General features: G+C 42.7%; 1 protein-coding gene and 1 long non-coding RNA gene across 2 annotated transcripts in view; both read left to right on the top strand.

The window, feature by feature from the left end:
• LOC148006882 (uncharacterized) overlaps positions 1–5,871 on the top strand; it is a 29,017-nt gene extending 23,146 nt beyond the window's left edge. The window contains exon 3 of the long non-coding RNA XR_015644850.1: positions 3,644–5,871. This is a non-coding gene — a long non-coding RNA (uncharacterized LOC148006882). The remainder of the gene's footprint in view (positions 1–3,643) is intronic.
• Positions 5,872–14,624: 8,753 nt separating this feature from the next.
• Sgk1 (serum/glucocorticoid regulated kinase 1) overlaps positions 14,625–19,375 on the top strand; it is a 118,409-nt gene continuing 113,658 nt past the window's right edge. Inside the window, exon 1 of the mRNA XM_087551590.1 lies at positions 14,625–15,315. Within this exon, the coding sequence (XP_087407716.1) occupies positions 15,247–15,315 (69 nt within the window). The 5' untranslated portion in view covers positions 14,625–15,246. The remainder of the gene's footprint in view (positions 15,316–19,375) is intronic.

Genomic DNA, 19,375 nt, shown 5'->3' with positions numbered 1-19,375 from the left:
TCCTGCACTCATGTGTCTCTCCCTAGCCCCCAGACATTAAATAAACTTTAACATAAATACTTAAAATAAATAAATTGATGGGGGAGGGGCAAGATGTCTCAGTGGGTACAGGCTGTTGCTGCAGAAGGATTGCAACCTGAGTTCAATCCCCAGACGCCACATAAAAGTGGTAGAACCCTGACAAGCTCTCCTCTGGCCTTCTCCCATACCAGCCAGACCATGGTACATTCATCACACACACACACACACACACACACACACACACACACACACACACTAAATCAAAACTTTAAAGGAGTATTTTTACTCTAAGTGTATTTTATACGATATAAGGGCTACTACCATCTTCTTTTTTCTTTTAGATTTCTTTATTTTATGCATATGAGTACACTGTACCTGTCTTCAGACACAACAGTAGAGGGCATCAGATCAGATTAGAGATGGTTGTGAGCCACCATGTGATTGCTGGGCATGGAACCTAGGACCTCTGGAAGAGCAGTGGGTGCTCTTAACCACTGAGACATCTCTCCAGCCCTCGAAGTGTATTTTAAAGTTCAAAAAAGATTACACTTTTGATAGTCTGTTCAGCTAAATCTGAGAAGTTCTAGGCAAGACTCTCTAGTAAAACCATATTGAAATTAAAGATAAAATTTTCAGGTCTGTTAAGAAGTTTAGACAGGAATGAGTGAACCGGTCTTCCTGCTCCGGGTCAATGACAAGACAACATGGGGGCAGGGCTGCAAATGAAAAGAAAAGCATTTTCAGGTTTGACCTTTTGCAATGCAGATGTGGTGTTTTGTTTTGTTTTGTTTTGTTTTGTTTTGCTGGGATTGAGGTCCGTTCTTTACTGCTGAGCTGCACCCCTAGGCCTGTTGTGTATTAAGTCTTTATAGAAAATAGCACTTGCTGCTCCTGTAGACTACCTGGGTTCGTTTGGCTCCAGCACTGACATGGTGGGTCACAGCCATCTGTAGCTTCAGTTCTCGGGCATCCAGTGCTTCCTCAGACCTCCTCAGGCTCCTTCATGAACATGGTACACACTCAGGCACACACATATATTCTGCCATTCCATTTGGAATACACATATGGGAAGAAATGGAGTGTCAAACATAGAAACATGTACATAGCATATGTTATATAATGCATAAATAAAATACAATATATACTATCTTCTTTTTTTTTTTTTTTTTTTTTTTTGGTTCTTTTTTTCGGAGCTGGGGACCGAACCCAGGGCCTTGCGCTTCCTAGGCAAGCGCTCTACCACTGAGCTAAATCCCCAACCCCTACTATCTTCTAAAGACATGAATATACTATAAATTTAGTTTCAAGACATTCAAGAAGTCTCATAAAAATCGTGAAGTATGGTGGCAGGAACCCGTTATCTTAGCACTCAGGGGGCAAATTCAGATTGAGGTCATCTTCTACTACTTAGGCAGTCTCTGTCTCTGTCGCCTGCACAGAGAAGGGTTGAGTTAGAGGATCCTTAAGTTCCTCTCCAGCATTGTTAGTTCTAGATGTCAGCTGTTGTTAAATGTTACTCTATAAATTTTCTGACACCACACTTTGTGCATAAAACATGGTTGGGGTGAATGAATGGAAGCTTTCAAAAGAGGGGCAGGGCAGGTCTGGGGGTGCATGGGTGCATTTAGAAGGATAGAACAGGAGGACTACCATGTTTAGAGCAGCTTGGGGCTATAGTGTGACTATATATAATGAAGATAGTAACTCACATATGCACAACACACCATATATATGTAAACTAAATATGAAATTTCTGCACTTTGACATTTTTACAATAATACATACTTGTAATAACTATGACATTGTAGAATCTTCCATTTGTCTCTTGAAATAATTGGGTTAACCTTTGGATATGTAACTTTTCATTCATTCTCATCTCCTTTCTTTATGAAATAGAATGATTTATTCTTTTCCTAAGAAAATATTAGGATTAATTCATTCTTAGCTTGTCAGTAGTTTATTTTTACTGCTATAACAAAATTCCGGAGTCCAAGTGATTCATACAGAATGGTTGGTTTAGGCTTATGGTTCTGGGAGGTGGGATTTAAGAGCATGGCTCCAGCAACTTGCTTGACCTCTGGTAGCAGCTTTGTGCTTCATCATAATGGGCTTTGTGGTTCATTGTAACAGGGCTGTGGAGGCTGGGAAGTAAACAGGTATCAGAAAAATAAAACACAAGGAGCGGATTCACTTTGAAAAAACACTCCACCAATCCATTCAGAGCAGTGGGGCCAAATCCTAAGCAACTTTTAAAGGCCTCCCCATTTCTCTTTTCTGCCACAATGGTTATCAATTTTGCACCATCCTAGGGGGGCACTTTCAAGCCATAGCAACAATACATAATGAAAGTTTTGGGGTTGGGGACTTAGCTCAGTGGTAGAGCACTTACCTAGCAAGTGCAAGGCCCTGGGTTCGGTCCTCAGCTCAAAAAAAAAAAAAAAAAGAAAGTTTTAAGATTTGTATAAATTAAGTGAAGCGTAGTGGTGGACGCTATCATTCCAGTACATGGATGGTGAGGTGGGAGCATTGGGAGTTCAAGGCTGCCTGTAGCAAGTTTAAAATCAACCTGAGCTACATGATATTCTCTCTCTCCAGAGGTGGTGGTGGTGGTGGTGTGGGAGACAGAGAGACAGAGACAGAGAGAGTTAGAGGGAGAGACAGAGAGGAGAGAGACAGAGACAAAGGCAGAGAGAGGAGAGAGACAGAGACAAAGGCAGAGAGAGGAGAGAGACAGAGACAAAGGCAGAGAGAGGAGAGAGAAAGACAGGGGGGAAGGAGAAAGAGACAGAGAGAGGAGAAACAGACCAACAGAGACAGAGAGAGGAGAGAAAGACAGACAGACAAAGACAGAGACAAAGAGAGACTGAAAGGAAAAGAGAGAGATAGGATGGTTGCACAGCTAGAGAGAGAGAGAGAGAGAGAGAGAGAGAGAGAGAGAGATTTTAGTATGGTTTCACAGTTAACATCACCATGCTTCTATCTTCCCAAATTCTTGCTATGTAACCATCTTGCGTGTATCACAATGTGAGCGTTCATCTTTTCAAAGCGTTTACTCTTGTTCTAAGAGGTAGAATTTTTATTTTTTGTTGTTGTTGTTTTGCTTTGCTTTTGTTTGTTAATACAGGGTCTCACGCTATAGCCCAGGCTGGCCCTGACCTCTTGCCCGTCCTGTAGCAGCCCTCTGAGGGATAGAGGTGCACACAAGGTGTCACTGTGTGCACCATCATGCCTAGCTCACAAAGTAGGAGTGCTGAGTCAGTAGACAAGCATATTTTCATTCTGCATAAATATTGCTCAGTTGTTTTCATAAATATTCATATCCGCTGAACTATATAAAAGTAACTATTTCTTCCAAGTCTCGCTAGCTTTGACTGCATCTCATGTACATATATTTATTCAAATTTATTTTTGTTCTGATTTTTTTAAAACTCCTATAAGCTTTTCCTATTAAGTCATTTGTCATCTGGGCAAAGTGATGTTCTTTGTAATCCTGGCATTCAGGAGGGTAAGTTGGGAGAATCATGAGTTCAAGGCTACCCAGGACTATATAGCAATGTTGAGGACAGCCTGGACTATAAATTTTTCCCATTAGATGATTTTTTTTGTTCTTATAAATTTCTAGGCCTTTTGTGTAGAAGTTGTATCAGGATCGTCAGATGGCTTGATGTGAACCTTGAAAACCTTTTCTACATATTACCCAGTAAGCAATACAATGACAGTCACTTGTCTGTGACAGTTGAGAGTGCATCAGTACTGGAGAGTGTCACATGATGAAATAAGGACAATAAGCTGAGCCATGTCTCATCAACATTCATGTGTTGCAGCCTTACCCGTGATCTACATGTGTGCAGATGAGACTCTGAAAGGTAACTACTTCAATAACATCAGCAGGCGAATTTCATTATAATGGGGCCAGCTCTTCTGTCAGAAGAGCATCTCTCCCTGTTGTTATATGAAGACACAAGAAGGAGCTGGGCCATCTACACACCATGAAAAAAAATCCTCACTGGAAGCCAACCACACCAGCATCTCAAATTTGGATGTCTAGGCTTCAAGACTGTGAATACATTTCTGACATTTAAGCATTCTGGTCTATAGTATTTTGTTACAACATCTTGAACTGACTGAGAGAGTGCAAGACAGCAATGCACAAACCAGAGGATTTAAAAGAGCAGGCTAACTGGAGTATGTTGGCTCACTCTCAACTCTCTAGAGGCTGAGGCAGGAAGATTGAAGATTTCAGCCTGGACTACATAATGAGACCCTGTCTCAAATGACAGGGAGGAGGAGAAGGAGGAGAAGGAGAAGAAGAAGGAGGAGGAGAATGAGGAGGAGGAGGAGAATGAGGAAGAGGAGGAGGAGAATGAGGAAGAGGAGGAGGAGAATGAAGAAGAGGAGGAGGAGGACAAAGAAAAGGGAAAGGAGGAGAGAGGGGTTGGGGAGGAGACAAGAAAAGAGACAGAAAGACGGAGGCAAACAGAAAGATCCCCAGACAGAAAGACACACAGGCAGATTGAAATATCAAGATCACTCAGCTTCACTAATTACCAATATACTGTTCACTGATACTTGCTCAGTTTCCCTTCAAATCTATTACTACATTTTTTTCCACTCACATGCTTGATTCCTGGGCTAGAATATTCCAAACTCCACGAATAGCTAAGACCATCAATTGCAGTGCCTGGTCCTGTCTTCGTCATGTGACAAGGTCTTCCTTATATCTTTGTAACCCCTGGGAAGTCAAGCTTTTGCACAGTGACTCAGGCTTCAATGGAGAATGTCTCAGTGAAGGAGGCAGAAGTTGAGTGACATCGCATCCTCTGTGCTGATGTGGGTGGTCCAACCAAGCCCATTGTCAATGGAACAGTTGTTCTCGACTGTCAGAGGGAACATAACTGACGAATCTAGAGTAATGTTTTAAAATTAGCACAGTCAAATACATACTCATAAATAGATACAGATATGTGCACAGATGTGCGTCTTAAATCTGCCTTCAATGTCCTGTGATTCTCACGATAAACCAGTTGCTCAGAAACATGGTGTTGGGCAAGTTTGCCTTGCCCAGGGTCTAGTAAGTAGTAGAGGCAGGATTCAGGTACCTCACAGCAACTCCCAGCTAGTCCTACTAAATCCACTTAAAAGGACACTCCAGTTGTTTTAAAGTTTATATTGTCATCCCCATAACTTTTGAGTTGGTATCAATATGTATGATTCCCTAAAAAAAAATTTTTTTTAAAACCATACACACACAAAATAGAATTGTGTTCAATTTAAATAAGCACAGTTTACAAAACAGAAGAAGCCCAGGCAGACTGATTTCAAAGCAATCATCTTCAGATTCATTCATCCCGAGGCATATTTTTCTAGAATAATAGGATGAAAACCTGTAGGTGGTTCTTTGTGTTTTTTTTCTGGTGCTTCCCTTAGTGGCCATGTCTGTCCAGCTCACTTTTCCTTCCCTAGAAGCAGCAGCAGCTGATTCAAATTATCTGAGAAATTAGCTCAGCTCTGTATTCTGTGGCACACGTAAAGACATGGCCTCAGATCCTGTCTACAGAGAAGGCAGGACTGGGGTTTCTCCTTACCCTTTGGTGCCTGTTACTCAGTACACATCACAACAGACTATTCTATCTCCCACACAGCAGCCGTGTCACGCCACGGTTCATTTATGCTGAACATGGAAAAATAGCTAATTGTACACCTTTGTACAAGTCAAGTTGAAAATGTTACCTTCTGCCCAATCAGCCAAGAGGTCATTTGAATTCGATCTCAAAGGGTGGCCGTTGAAAGCAAATAGAGAAGCACAATTACCAGTCTTGTAAAAGCATCTTATTAAAAGGCTATAAAAATCCATTACCATTTGTAATTTCTATTTCATTTCTTGAAATCAAAGGCCATCCCATTCATAAATGATAATGACCTTCCCAGGGTGCCTAGCTACCCTATTCTACCATTCTCACCAAATACGCACATGCGCGGTGTTTCTGAGGAGGACGCACATGCGCGGTGTTTCTGAGGAGGAGCGCATGCCGGTGATGTTTCCCAGGTCTCTACTGATGAGATTCACACATTGGCAAAGTCTTCCTGCAATTGTCTGGGGAGACAGAGATTGTTGTAACAAGTAGGGTCAGATCCAAATGGAGCCTCCCCAAACAGGTTTTCTTTCTTTTTTTTTTTCTTTTTTTTTTTTCTGGGGCTGGGGATCGAACCCAGGACCTTGCGCTTCCTAGGCAAGCACTCTACCACTGAGCCAAATCCCCAACCCTAGGTTTTCTTTCAAAGAAAAAATCTTTGCAGGTTCTAAATCCTTTGAATGGTTTAAATAAGGGGGTAAAATAACCACAGGAATATAAAGTCTTGAAAAGCTATAAAACTCATCATTTTAGTTGTCAAGCGAGTTATCACAAATATTCAAATGAGCAATTCCTAACAAACTGACTTGTCCCTTGGGGTTACATACTGTCACAAGAAAGACAGGGTTAGGAAGCTCAAGGCCCTGGGTTCGGTCCCCAGCTCCGAAAAAAAAGAACCAAAAAAAAAAAAAAAAAAAAAAAGAAAGAAAAGAAAACGCCGTGTGGGCTTGCCCAAAGGCCATTCTTAAAAAAAAAAAAAAGAAAGAAAGACAGGGTTTTATGCCTTTGTGACAGAAGACGCTGCTATGTCATGAACGTACTTGGCACTACTTTATCAGGGAGAAAGAACCGAAAAGAGTGAAAGCAGAGAGGTGCATGCGGGTGCCTGTGTCAGGGAGGATCAAGCCAGGTAAGAAGCAAGGAATGGAACTGGGGAGAGGGTGCGGTGTGGATCAGCAAGTACAGCTCTACCTCAACTGAGGGACATTTATGATTCCACATGAAAATATTGTGAGCAATAGGAATAAATGAAAGCCAAATCTATTTGTTGATCTGGCAAAACCCATATCTCTGGATAGAATATATATATGTATGTATATGTATGTATGTATATGTACATATATGTATATATGTATGTGTGTATATATATTAGATAAGGATTCGGCAGCTGGTCACAGTGGCTCATACCAGTGGGCCCAGCACTTGGGAAGCAGAGTCGGGAGAATTGATCCTACTCTCAAGATAGCCTGTTCTACATAGTAAGTCCTGGGCTAGCCAGAGTTACCTAGTAAGACCCTGTCTCAAAATATAAAATAAATAAATTCAAACACCACTGGCTGGGTTTTCAGTTTGGGTTTTTCTTTTGGGAGTTGTATTGATTGTGTAACTTTTCATCTGATTTCTTTTCTACAAAGGATGTCCAATTGACCGAGCTGTTTGTGGTGGTTCACATGCCTGGAATTCCACTACTAAGGAGGCTGAGGCAGGAGGATTGATTGGAACTTGGGCTACAGTATATGACCCTGTCTTGTTAACAAACAAAAGTGCACACAAACGAGACGTGCCAGTGAGATGGTTCAGTGGGTAGTGTCAAAAACACACATAAACACACATACAGTAAATACATACAAACAAACATACACATGATAAACACACACACATACATACAGTAAATACACACACTCAAATATACACACAGTAAATACACAAACATAAATATGCATACAGTAAATACACACACATAGATATCAGTGGGTAGTGGCACACACATAAATAAACATACACACAGTTAATACATACTCACAAATTTATATACAGAAAATATACACATATAAACATACACACAGTAAGTATACACACACATAAATATACATACAGTAAATACACACACATAAATATGCACACAATAAACACCCAGTAAGTACACACACATAAATACACACAAATATACACACGATAAATATACACACATACACACAGTAAATACACACACCCAAATATATACACAGTAAATACACACACATAAATATGCACACAGTAAACACACACATAAGTTTACACACAGTAAATACACACACAGATATTAGTAGGTAGTGGCACATACATAAATAAACATACACAGTTAATACACACACACAAATTTATAGACAGAAAATACACACATATAAACATACACACAGTAAGTATACACACACATAAATATACATACAATAAACACACACATAAACATACACACAGTAAGTGTACATACACATAAATATACACACAGTAAACACACATAAATATGCACACAGTAAGTACACACACCCAAATATACACACAGTAAACACACACAAATATACACACAGTAAATACACACACCCAAATATACACATAGTAAATACACACACAAAATAATATGCACACAGTAAACACACACATACACACATGATATGATACACACATACATACATGATTAATATACACACATACGCATAGTAAATACACAAAAACTTAAAAGACAAATTCCATTTGATGAAATAAAAGAATTACAAATTTGAAACAAAAGATAATGAGCAGAATCTTTGATGCATACATAAAGAGATATACAATCCCCAGTGTGTTCTGCTAAGTGCTGATTGCCTGCACAAGGGCTAGAGTTTATAATCAAGTTACCTGTATCAAAGAAGATCGTAAAATATTTCTCATGACATGATCAATTTGTATTCCTTTTTTCAGTGGGACATCCGTCCCTCAGTAGATATTCTCTTAGGATCATTTCTGTTTTCCAGGTGCCATTGGAAAATCACATCCCATTCAAAACTTAAACGTATCACATGTCACTTTCTCAGTCTGTAAGGAATTTCTACATTATGTTGATGTGTGCCTCCTGTTTGATTAAAATCAAAAGGACAGATTTATTGAGAATTTTGCAAAAAGGGACAAACCCCTTCCCATGTAATTCACTACTGACAGTTTCCTTAGGAGGCAGGTGGAGAAGCATTTTATTACTGTCATTCTACAGATGAGAAATGGGCTGGGTAGCTGAGGAAAGGTGATCACAGTCCATGCAATTCTGTGTATATACTTTGATCAGTACCACTTGGCTCCTTTATTTGTTATTTGTGTTATAATTTAAATAATACTGTCAGCAGGGAGACTAGATAAACTGAAGAAAGCAAATGGGAAACTGGGGGTGGGGTGGGCAGAGGGGACAGAGAGTGCATCACGCTATGAGCCTGACCACTTGAGTTTGCATTCCCAGCATCCACAGAAAAGGCCAGGAACAATGTCATCTGTGGGTAATCTCAGGACTGGAGAGTCAGACACAGGAGGATGAGGGATGGGCTCTCTGCCTAGCCAGTCTAGCTAACTGATGAGCTTTGGATTCAGTAGGAGACTGTCTTAAGGTTCCTATTGTTGCAAGGAAACATCATGACCAAAAGACAAGTTGGGAGGCGAGGGTTTATTAGGCTTGCACTTCCACATTGCTGCTCCTTACTGAAGGAAGTTAAGGACAGGAACTCACACAGGGCAGGATCCTGGAATCAGGAGATGATGCAGAAACCACGGAGGGATGCTGCTTACTTGCTTGCATCACATGGCTTGCTCGGCCTGCCTTCTTAAAGAACCTAAGACCATCAGCCCAGGAATGGCATCACCCACTGTAGGTTGGTCTCTCCCCCCTTGATTGCTAATTGAGAAAATGCCTTACAGCTGGATCTCATGGGGGCTTTTCCTCAACTGAGGCTGCTTCCTCTCTGATGGCTCTGACTTGTGTCAAGTTGACAAACAAAACCAGTCACTACAGGTAAATGCTCTGCCTCAAAATTACAGCGGAGAAGCCAGGTTTGGGAGCACACATGAAATCCTAGACCTTGGGAGATCTCTTTGTCTACACACCAAGTTCCAGGCTAGCCAAGGCTACAGAGTGAGAGCCTATCTTAAAATAATAATCATAAAACAAAGACAACAATAATAATGTGGACAGGAACAAAGATGGGCGAGGTTCCTGTTGGTGGCGTCTAGAGTAGTGATAGAGAGAATTGGGATGGATATAACCAAATTCATTATAGATATGCATGAAATTGTCAAAGAAAGTATTTTAAAATTAAAAATAAGGTTAAAAAATGATAGAGGAGGGGTTGGGGATTTAGCTCAGTGGTAGAGCGCTTGCCTAGCAAGCGCAAGGCCCTGGGTTCGGTCCCCAGCTCCGGAAAAAAAGAAAAAAGAAAAAAAAAAATGATAGAGGAAATACATCTGATGTCTCCTATCCCTGTGTGTACGGGCAGACACCACACAAAGGGAGGGGCAAAGGGATCAAACAAAGCTTCAGGTATTCTTTGTAACAATTAGAGGCTACAAATTAGACATTCAATTAGAAAGGAAGGAAAACAGTATCCTGAGGCTTAAGGAGATAAGAGGGGAAAGGTGGGCCAGTGACTGTTACCAGAGCACAGCACAGAGGATGTGACTGGAGCTGTCAACCATCACACATGCTCAGAGGGATCTAATGATTCCCCCAAAGAGCCCAGTGCCAGGCCCTGGGTGCCAGCGTGTTTGTCTTCCGATTGAATTAGTTTGAAAAGCCAGTGCCTACTGCACCCAGTTGCTTCCACTGTGTGTCAAGACCACAGAACTGAACAAGTGATATTTAGTGATAAAAAGAGGGAAGTTAAGTCATTCATTTAATGAAAACAAGGATTATTTTGCTGTATAATTGGGGGTATTTCCTTCCTGGGGCCTCTTGGCTATTTCTCAGATATATTCTGTTTTGAGAAGGAAAAAAAGGGAGGAAGGAAGGAAGGGGAAAAGAAAATTAAAGAAAACGAAAGAAAGAGGGGCTGGCCCAATGGCTCAATGGTTGAGAGCACTTCAAAGAACCTAAGTTCGATTCCCAGTGTCCATACAGGGTGCTTCACGACTGTCCGTAGCTCTAGTTCCTGGGGAAACAACAACATTTTCTGGTTTCCTCAGATACTTATGCACGTGCACACAGACACACACATGCACACACACACACATACAGACATACACACACACTAAATAAATAAATAACACCCCCCCCAGAACCCTGTGCCCTTAAGCCTCAAGCAATGGTCCAACTGGCCTGTCCCGAGGGAAGCCATGTTGTCAGCCCTACCCTCAGAATGTACAAAGAGCCAGGATGACATCATCACTGCTTTAAAAACAAAAAGCAAAAATCACCCAGGTCTGGTATTACAGTCATGAATTCCAGCAGTCTAGAAGGCTGAGACAGGAAGATCTCAAATTCAAGTTATTCCTGGATTACAGAACAAGTTACAAGGCCAGAGACAACCCAGTGAGACGCTGCCTGAAAGAGAGAGAGAGAGAGAGAGAGAGAGAGAGAGAGAGAGAGAGAGAGAGAGAATGAAAGGGAAGGAGGAGGCAAATATAGCATGAAGCATCACATCCAGTCTCCATCACTGCAAGAAATAGCAAAGAGATTCATAAATATATACATAAACAAGAACGATCCTGTGGTTCTTTTTAAAGCATTTGCATTGAGGCTACCAAAACAGACACTTGGTAAATAGAGGTGGTAGTGGGCCTATGTGTTTCTTAGGGTTTTACTGCTGTGAACAGACACCATGACCAAGGCAACTCTTATAAGGACAACATTTAATTGGGGCTGGCTTACAGGTTCAGAGGTTCAGTTCATTATCATCAAGGCAGGAACATGGCAGCATCCAGGCAGGCATGATGCAGGAGTTGAGAGTTCTACATCTTCATCTGATAGCTAGCAGAATACTGGCTTCCAGGCAGCTAGGATGAGGGTCTTAAAACCCACACCCGCAGTGACACACCTACTCCAATGGGGCCAAGCCTTCTAATAGTGCCACTCCCTGGGCCGAGCATATACACACCCTCACAGCAAAATGGATTCTTTTTTTTTTTTTTTTTTTTTTGGTTCTTTTTTTCGGAGCTGGGGACCGAACCCAGGGCCTTGCGCTTCCTAGGTAAGCGCTCTACCACTGAGCTAAATCCCCAGCCCCAGCAAAATGGATTCTTTATGACCACAAGGAAAGTTCAAGAGAAAAGGGAGACCTTGCTCTCCCAGGAGAGCTAAGTGTGTAGTTAAAACACTTTATTGTTGTTGTTATGGCCAAACTATGGCCCTAAATGATGGGTTCCTCTGCCTGCTCAGAACCATTGTTTCTTCTCTGTCTGACTGACCTCCTCTTACCCTCCCAGGCTATCACTAGCATCATTCCTTCATCAAAAGCTTCTTCAGCCGGCACTTGCCTTTTCTTCCCAACCTACAAATGAGAGTGGATTGAACGTTTATGTACACATATACATGCTGTCTCAGTCACATTCTGTTACTGTGAAGAGACACCATGACCAAGACAAATCTTATAAAAGAAACATTTAATTGGAGGGCTTGCTCATGGTTTCTGAGAGTTAATCGACATAGCAGGGGGTGTGCCAGGCGGCAGGTGAGGTGCTGAGCAAGTAACTGAGAGCTTTACATCCTGACCTGAAAGCTGCAGAGAGAGAGAGAGAGACAGAGAGAGACAGAGAGAGAGAGAGAGACAGAGACAGAGAGACAGACAGAGACAGAGAGAGACAGAGACAGAGACAGACTGAGAGACAGAGAGACAGGCAGAGGCAGAGACAGAGACAGACAGAGAGACAGAGAGACAGACAGAGAGACAGAGAGACAGGCAGAGACAGAGACAGACAGAGAGACAGAGAGAGAGAGACAGAGAGAGAGAGACAGAGAGAGAGAGAGAGAGAGAGAGAGAGACTGGGCCTGGGTTTTTGAAACCTCAAAGGCCTCTGCCAGTGACATACCTGCTCCAACAAGGCCACATCTAATCCTTTCCAAATAGTTCACCAACCAGGGAATAAGCAGGCAGTTATACAAGCTTCTGAAATCCATTCTCATTCAAACAATGACATGTGCATGTCTCCTGCGATCCAAAGCCTGAATCACTGTACTCACGGGCCTTGTGTTAAGTCCAGTGTGGGCTAGCTTACTGTATTAGCATCTGGAGGTGGCTTTCAGGGGACAGGAAGTATGGGCTAGTCTTTAGTTTTGTCTTCACCTCCTCCCCTTATAGACTCTGTGAGACATTCCTCTTCATCCCTGGTCCACAGAGTCTGCCTAAAACAAGTCTGTGTGGTAGAACATCAGGAAACCCAATTGAGGGCCCCAGAATCCCTCTTTCCTGGGTTATTTAGAAAGCCCCTCCTACATATATATCACCCACATTCAATAAATGTCTGTTAAAACATTTCGTGGGGAAGAAAGGGACAGGAAAGAGGTTGTACAGTCACCACTGTTTTCTAATGAGACTTACTGAGGAATAGTTTTACTGTGCAAAACAATCGTTTTTTTTCTTCTCATGATGAAATTTGGTTCTTATTGTAGTCATTACTATAACCCCAGTGGGGAACATTTCTTTCAGCTTAGAATAATTCCCTTTGAGTTTCTCTGGTGTTTGTAGATGGTTCCTTTAGGAAAACCACAGCCTACTGATGCTGTAGATTACATAACGTATCCTTGTGTGTTGGACAACTTAATCTGTCATCTCATAGACGCTCATACACACTAGAGAACCCAGGCACCTCCCTCCCTTCTCTTCAGAGACTGCCAAATACATAGTGTAACAATTTGGGTTTTGTTGATGGTGTTCTGTTTTGGGATTGGTTTTGGCCCAGGATCTCGTGAATTTCTAGTCTAGCCTCAAACTATCTGAGGATGTGCTTGAATTTCTGATCCTCCTACTTCTACCTCCCGATTGCTAGGGTTCTAATCCCATGTTGCCACAATGTCTGTTTCTTGTGGTACTGAGGGTCGAACCCATGGTTTCATGCAAGCACTACATCAACAATTATTTTTAAGGACAGTTCAATGTGTTTCCTACCAGACAGCGATTGCTGCACTTGGATTTGAATGCTCTACTTGAATGGAATGAGATGGCAAACGAGTGAATGAATGAATGAATGAATGAATGAAGGTTTGTCTATCTCATAGACCAGGCAGCATCCAAAGGACACCGGGAAGTGGCTGATGCAAAGCCACACACTCACAGGGAGTGCCCAACCCAAAGCCAACCCCTTTTGCTGCAAACACTATTAAAAAAAAAAAAAAAAAAACCCAAAACTAATAAAATATCAACATCAAAGGGCATAAGTGGAAACGAGCTACACATAATTAAATGTTTTTGGCAAATGAATTCACTATGCAGAGGTTCAGGGCGAAGTCGGGGCATGAAAAAAGATGCGTCCATGCTTACTGTGACTTCCTTTGCATTGAATGGATTCAGCAAGAATTTTTGGCGAAGGTCTGGACGAGGTTCTGCCTGTCTGTTTTGCACGCGTTGTTTCTGTTCAATGATTTTCTCTTATTGCCAGCGTCTTTGTTGAAAAGGGCACACCTACCTTCCCAGTTGTTTCTTATATCACAGAGGAAGGAAGGGCATCAGGGAAACCCCTACGGAGTAAGAGACCATCCACTGTTACACCTGCGCAGGCTGGTTATTTTATTTCTCAAGGTTTGCGTGGGGCAGGAACACGTTTGTTGACTGTGTTTTGTTTTGTTTTGTTTTGTTTTGTTTTGTTTTGTTTGCGAGGTTTGGTATCAGAACTGGAATCTGAAGAACTTCATTGAGAATTACATTATTAGGTCTGCATTTTACAGGAAACTCTGGTTGCCACAGTCTTAGCAAAAAAACAAAACAAACAAACAAAAAATTCATATGGCCCTCCCAAGGGAGTCAGCTGCCCTCCTGTGCTTTCCCTGTCTCCAGTTCCCACTCACATATGCATGCATGCATCCTTGCTCCTTCCTGCCTTGCTTTCTCTTTCCATTTGCCTTTCTGAGAACGCTCTCTCCCCCTTTCTCCCTCCCTCCCTCCGGCTTCAGCTCTTTCTTACTCCTTCCCCCAGCTGCTTAACTACAGCTCCCACTGGAACCTACACAATCAAAAACAGCTCTCCGCCAGCAGCCTCCAGAAGCGCATCACCTGAAGCCCAGCGAGTCGCTAGCTCCCCGCACAGCCCCGGAGCAGCTAGGTAGCTGGGGGCGGGGACGGTACCCTGCTCCCGCCTGAGCGCCCGCCAAAGCATCTCTGGCTAGATTTGCTGTATCCCGCCATCCGGCCCCTGGGTCCTGTTGCGGTGATGCTTACGTTTCAAAGCAATGATGGAAAGAGAAAAGCTACAGCCGGTGGCCTCTGAAAGTGGGGCGAGTTACTGCAGTAGCTGCCGCAGCAGAATGAGCGAGTGAAAGACTGAGCCCCGTTAGCCTCACCATCCCGTTTGGTCTTCATTCACCGTCTCCAGGAAGGCGAATCGGATACAGATGCAGTAACCAAGCCGGTGCCACCCTGGATCTCTAACTGTTAAGTCCCTTCTCTGGAAAATGGTGAACAAAGACATGAATGGATTCCCGGTCAAGAAATGCTCAGCGTTCCAATTTTTTAAGAAGCGGGTAAGCACAGGTTGTGGTTGTTGCTTTTGTTTTTTATGCTTCTCTCAAATGCTTTTGGAGGCTCGCCTAGGGTAAGCCTCGGGTTTTGTTACTGAGCCCTTCGTGAAAGCAGAGCTTCTGGTGTCAGTGGTCAAGGTGAGCGCTGGCCCCGCGGAGATTCAGATTTGTTGGGGGGTAGGTAGGGGGGACGCTGATGGAAAGGAGGAGGCTCGAAGGAGTTGCCTTGGAAGGAGGGGGTTGGGCTGAGATGTCTTCAAATGGCTTTAAGATGGGAACTGAGATTTCTCAATCAAAGCCATGGCCAGGATTACAGGGCAGTTTCAAAGAGAGCTGGCCCGCGAGTGCAGTTAATAGCAAGCAATTTAGTCTGGGCTAATTAAGTCGCTTTGTCGCTCTTATCTTGGAAGGGTTCAACTTTGCCACACCTTTTCTTCTTCTCAAGGGCTGCGTTTTCATCTTCAATTGTTAGAAGCAGCTTTGGCTCCTCAAATTCATTCTGCCAATATCTCTATCTTTGGTATAAATAGGAAAGGACCAGAGTGACCTTTGACAGAAATGATGGACTCCTAACATCTCAAACCCTCTATTTCAAGTTGCCTCAATTTTGCTTAACGCATGTGCCCTCACCAAAAAGAACAGGATATAGCCTGTTTTATAGCCCGAACTATAATTGTGGGTTTCTGCTGCCCTGTAGATTTGCTGTATACATTTGTTTAAATTCCTTATTTTTTTTTTCATGCAAAGTGTTAGTAATGTCACCGGGCTTTAAATGTATAGACCTTTCTCTATCACAGATAAACTCAATTCACCTCAATGGCCATACTGGAGGTCTGTGGTTCTGCAAATTTACACATGAGTGGGGGGTGGGGGTAAGAACTGAATGGTTATTGGAAGACTGATGACTGACATTCTTATGGGGAGTGTTTCTTAAGCAGTAGGAGGCTCCTCCAGCCCCCAGTTGTCCTGTCCTATTTAGTGCCCAGGGCGGTTCTATCCAGACGCTTCTTTCCATTCATTCACTCTTCCCTTCATTCAGGCCTTTCCGTGTGTGCCTGTCTGAAATGGCAACAGAAGGTAATGAATCACAGGCTGGGCTGGACTGCCTCCTTGCCCTGAAGGGTCAAGCCAGAAAGGCAGGTCTGCAAACCAGCAGCCTGCAAGTGCCAGCAACGGCTCTCTCACATTCTGGTTTAGAACTCCCAAAGTCCATGGCCAAATGCGAATGATATGCATTGAATCTAAGTAACGAACACTAACTCCTGCAGCCAGTGTCAGCTGAGGTCTCACCCCAGTAGAGTCTGCAACCTATATAAAAGCCAGTCAGCGCAGCTTCTCCATCGATCTTCAGGGCATTGCTTAGGTCTCCTCTGTAGTCAAAAGATGCCTTTCCAAGGGGAGGACCCTTTTATATCAGTCCTTAAATTCTTTACTTCCTTCTAACTCACTAGCCAAAGTTTGCTGGGTTTTTTTCTAGCTACATTGACCAGGCTGTCTTGAATGCCATCCCCCTGCCTCAGTTTCTTGAATATTGGAACTATAGACTTAGGCTTATGACATCATGCCTATCTTAATTTATTTGATGCTGTGGAGGGTGTTTTGTTTTACAGTGCTGGGCCTTAAACATGCAAGTTACTCCTCCATCCCCCACCCCCAAAGAGTGAACTATACTCACAGTCTTGGGGAGGTTAGAACCCTTTCAGCTGAGTATTGTCAGTCAACCAAGTGTCAGTTACATACTATTTATCTATCTATCTATCTATCTATCTATCTATCTATCTATCTATCTATTCATTCATTTATTATAATGGTTTCTTATTTCCTTTGCCATCAAAATGTACTACTAGAAATCCTAGTTTGACATCTGGTTGCATTTTACTCATGAGCATAATTTACCAGTATGCTTCAGCCAGTGTTTGCACAGACCTTGGATTTCGGAAAGAGTGAGACAAGATACAGATGTCTTCTCAAAAACTGCAGAGAGAAAAAGATTTACACCATGAGGTCCAGGAGGTGGTTTCACTGGTCTCAGTCTGCTGGCGATTGGGTCTGACATTTCCCTGCCCCACCCCACCCCCACCCCTCAAGGACAGTGAGCCCAGTAGAATGTGACATGCGTCACATCACTGACAGCCCTGGGCAGACATTATTTGATTCCTGTCTACTTTGTTTTATTACACATCCGATTTATCCTGTATTCTAAATGCTCACTGCTTGGACTATGACCTTGCCTTTGCCTTTTCTAGTTTGGGTGGTTTTGTTTGATTGATTTGAGACAGGGTCTCTTTCTTGTAACCCAGATTAGCTTCCAATAACTCATTTACATAGCTGAGGATGACCTTGAACTCCTGATCCTCAAGGCCCTCTAACTCCTAGGTGTTGGGATCACAGCCGTGCCTCAGCACACATGGCTTTAAATGTATTATTGTTGTTATTGCACGGGTAATAAGAACATAAGTGTGTAAAATTTGAAGGTAGTAGAGACGTTCAGCCCACCTTTTCTGGAACTATTCCTTCCCTCCTCAGAAATAACTGTTGTCATATGGGCGCTGATACGTAGCTGAATTTCTCCATGTGCCTTACATACAAATTCACATTCTATAAAGTCTTTGTTTGGGGCCAAGAATAGCCCATTTCCTTATGCTCCACACATTTCTGCATATCTTAGGTTCAGCTCGGCTTCAGAGCCCTACAAAGTAAACCTTTGTCTGAAGCCCACATTGAGCTATGAACAGGACCGGGTTCTGGGGTGGGGGTGTGGTAGTGCACACACATTCACTAAAGAGTCCTGAACCAAATTTTTTATTGCAAAAGGCTAAAAGGCTACTTCCTACCTACATCTCTCAGCCATCCAGAAGGAATCCAATGAGCAGCCAGAAGGGAATATAGCTAATGTGCCCCCCACCCCCACCCCCGGGGGGTTACCTACCGGTAGCCATGTTAGTTCTGACTGTGGACCAAGTGCTTTCTGCAGATCACTTCATTAATCCTCATAGCGACCCAACAGAAGAAAAATGATTTACTGTGCAAAGTGTGACATAGAGAGATTGAACAGTTAGTTGCCCAAGGTCACAGACACTAAAAGTATTAAAGCTAAAATTTGTAACTTGTTTGTCCAAGATCAAGTGTGGGTCATGTTGCAGTTTCTGAGTCCAGGCTGGCCCCAAACTCTGCCCTCTTGACTCTACCTCTTAAATGCTAAGATTGTACAGGGAGGGGGTACCATCGTGCCCAGTTCCAAGTCTGATATTTTTTTTAATCTCATATCATCCCCCTCTCCTCTTCTTTTCTTTGTGTCATATCAGACTCTCCTCTGCCCCTATGTGAAATAAGTGTGTCTCTACCTAGTGTCCAAAGCCCAGTCCCGGGAGGCAAACTTCTCATAGCTCTCAAGCCTCCCCTCAGTAGCAACGGTCACTGGAGACAGCTCCACTGGTCGGAGGAGCAGCATCTGGAAAGAGCTCTATCTGGTGCGTTCTCCACAATCTTCTGGACGAATAGCTTTCACTCCGGTGTTTTAAAAGCTTGACTAAATCAGCTTAATTTCACCTACCTGACAATGGCTAAGCTAAACTAGGTCAGACTTTCACTCTGTGTGTTAGGGACCAATGAACGCTAGATATACACAGGTCGTATTTTATTCTGAGAGCCTACAAAATTCAATTAAGATGAATGGAAGAAGATATCCTTTTCGGTTTTTTATGTGAAAACCTGAGAGCTGTAGGATATATCAATTCTGATAAAAGTTATCCAAGGCTTTAAAGATTCCACCCTGACTGGATTCCTCCAGAATGACCCAGAAAACACAAACAAATGATATTGCCTTGAATTTGATAATCCTTAGTGGAAATACACCAAGTATGTGAGCAAAACCTGAGAACAGCCGTGCTGCCGTTATTACTGTTTATCAAATTGCAAAAGCATTTGGCTGATAGAATTTCAGATTTGGAGCCAGGAGCTGGAAGCTATACTCCTAGTATTCCAGAAGCCAAAAGTGGTAGAATTGCCATATAGCCCAACATAGAAAGACCCTGCCTCAGAGAAACACACACACACACACACA

This window comes from Rattus norvegicus, chromosome 1 (assembly GCF_021556685.1).
Source record: "Rattus norvegicus strain SHRSP/BbbUtx chromosome 1, alternate assembly SHRSP_T2T, whole genome shotgun sequence".
Lineage (NCBI taxonomy): Eukaryota > Metazoa > Chordata > Mammalia > Rodentia > Muridae > Rattus > Rattus norvegicus.
This window is presented reverse-complemented; position numbering and strand designations above follow the sequence as displayed.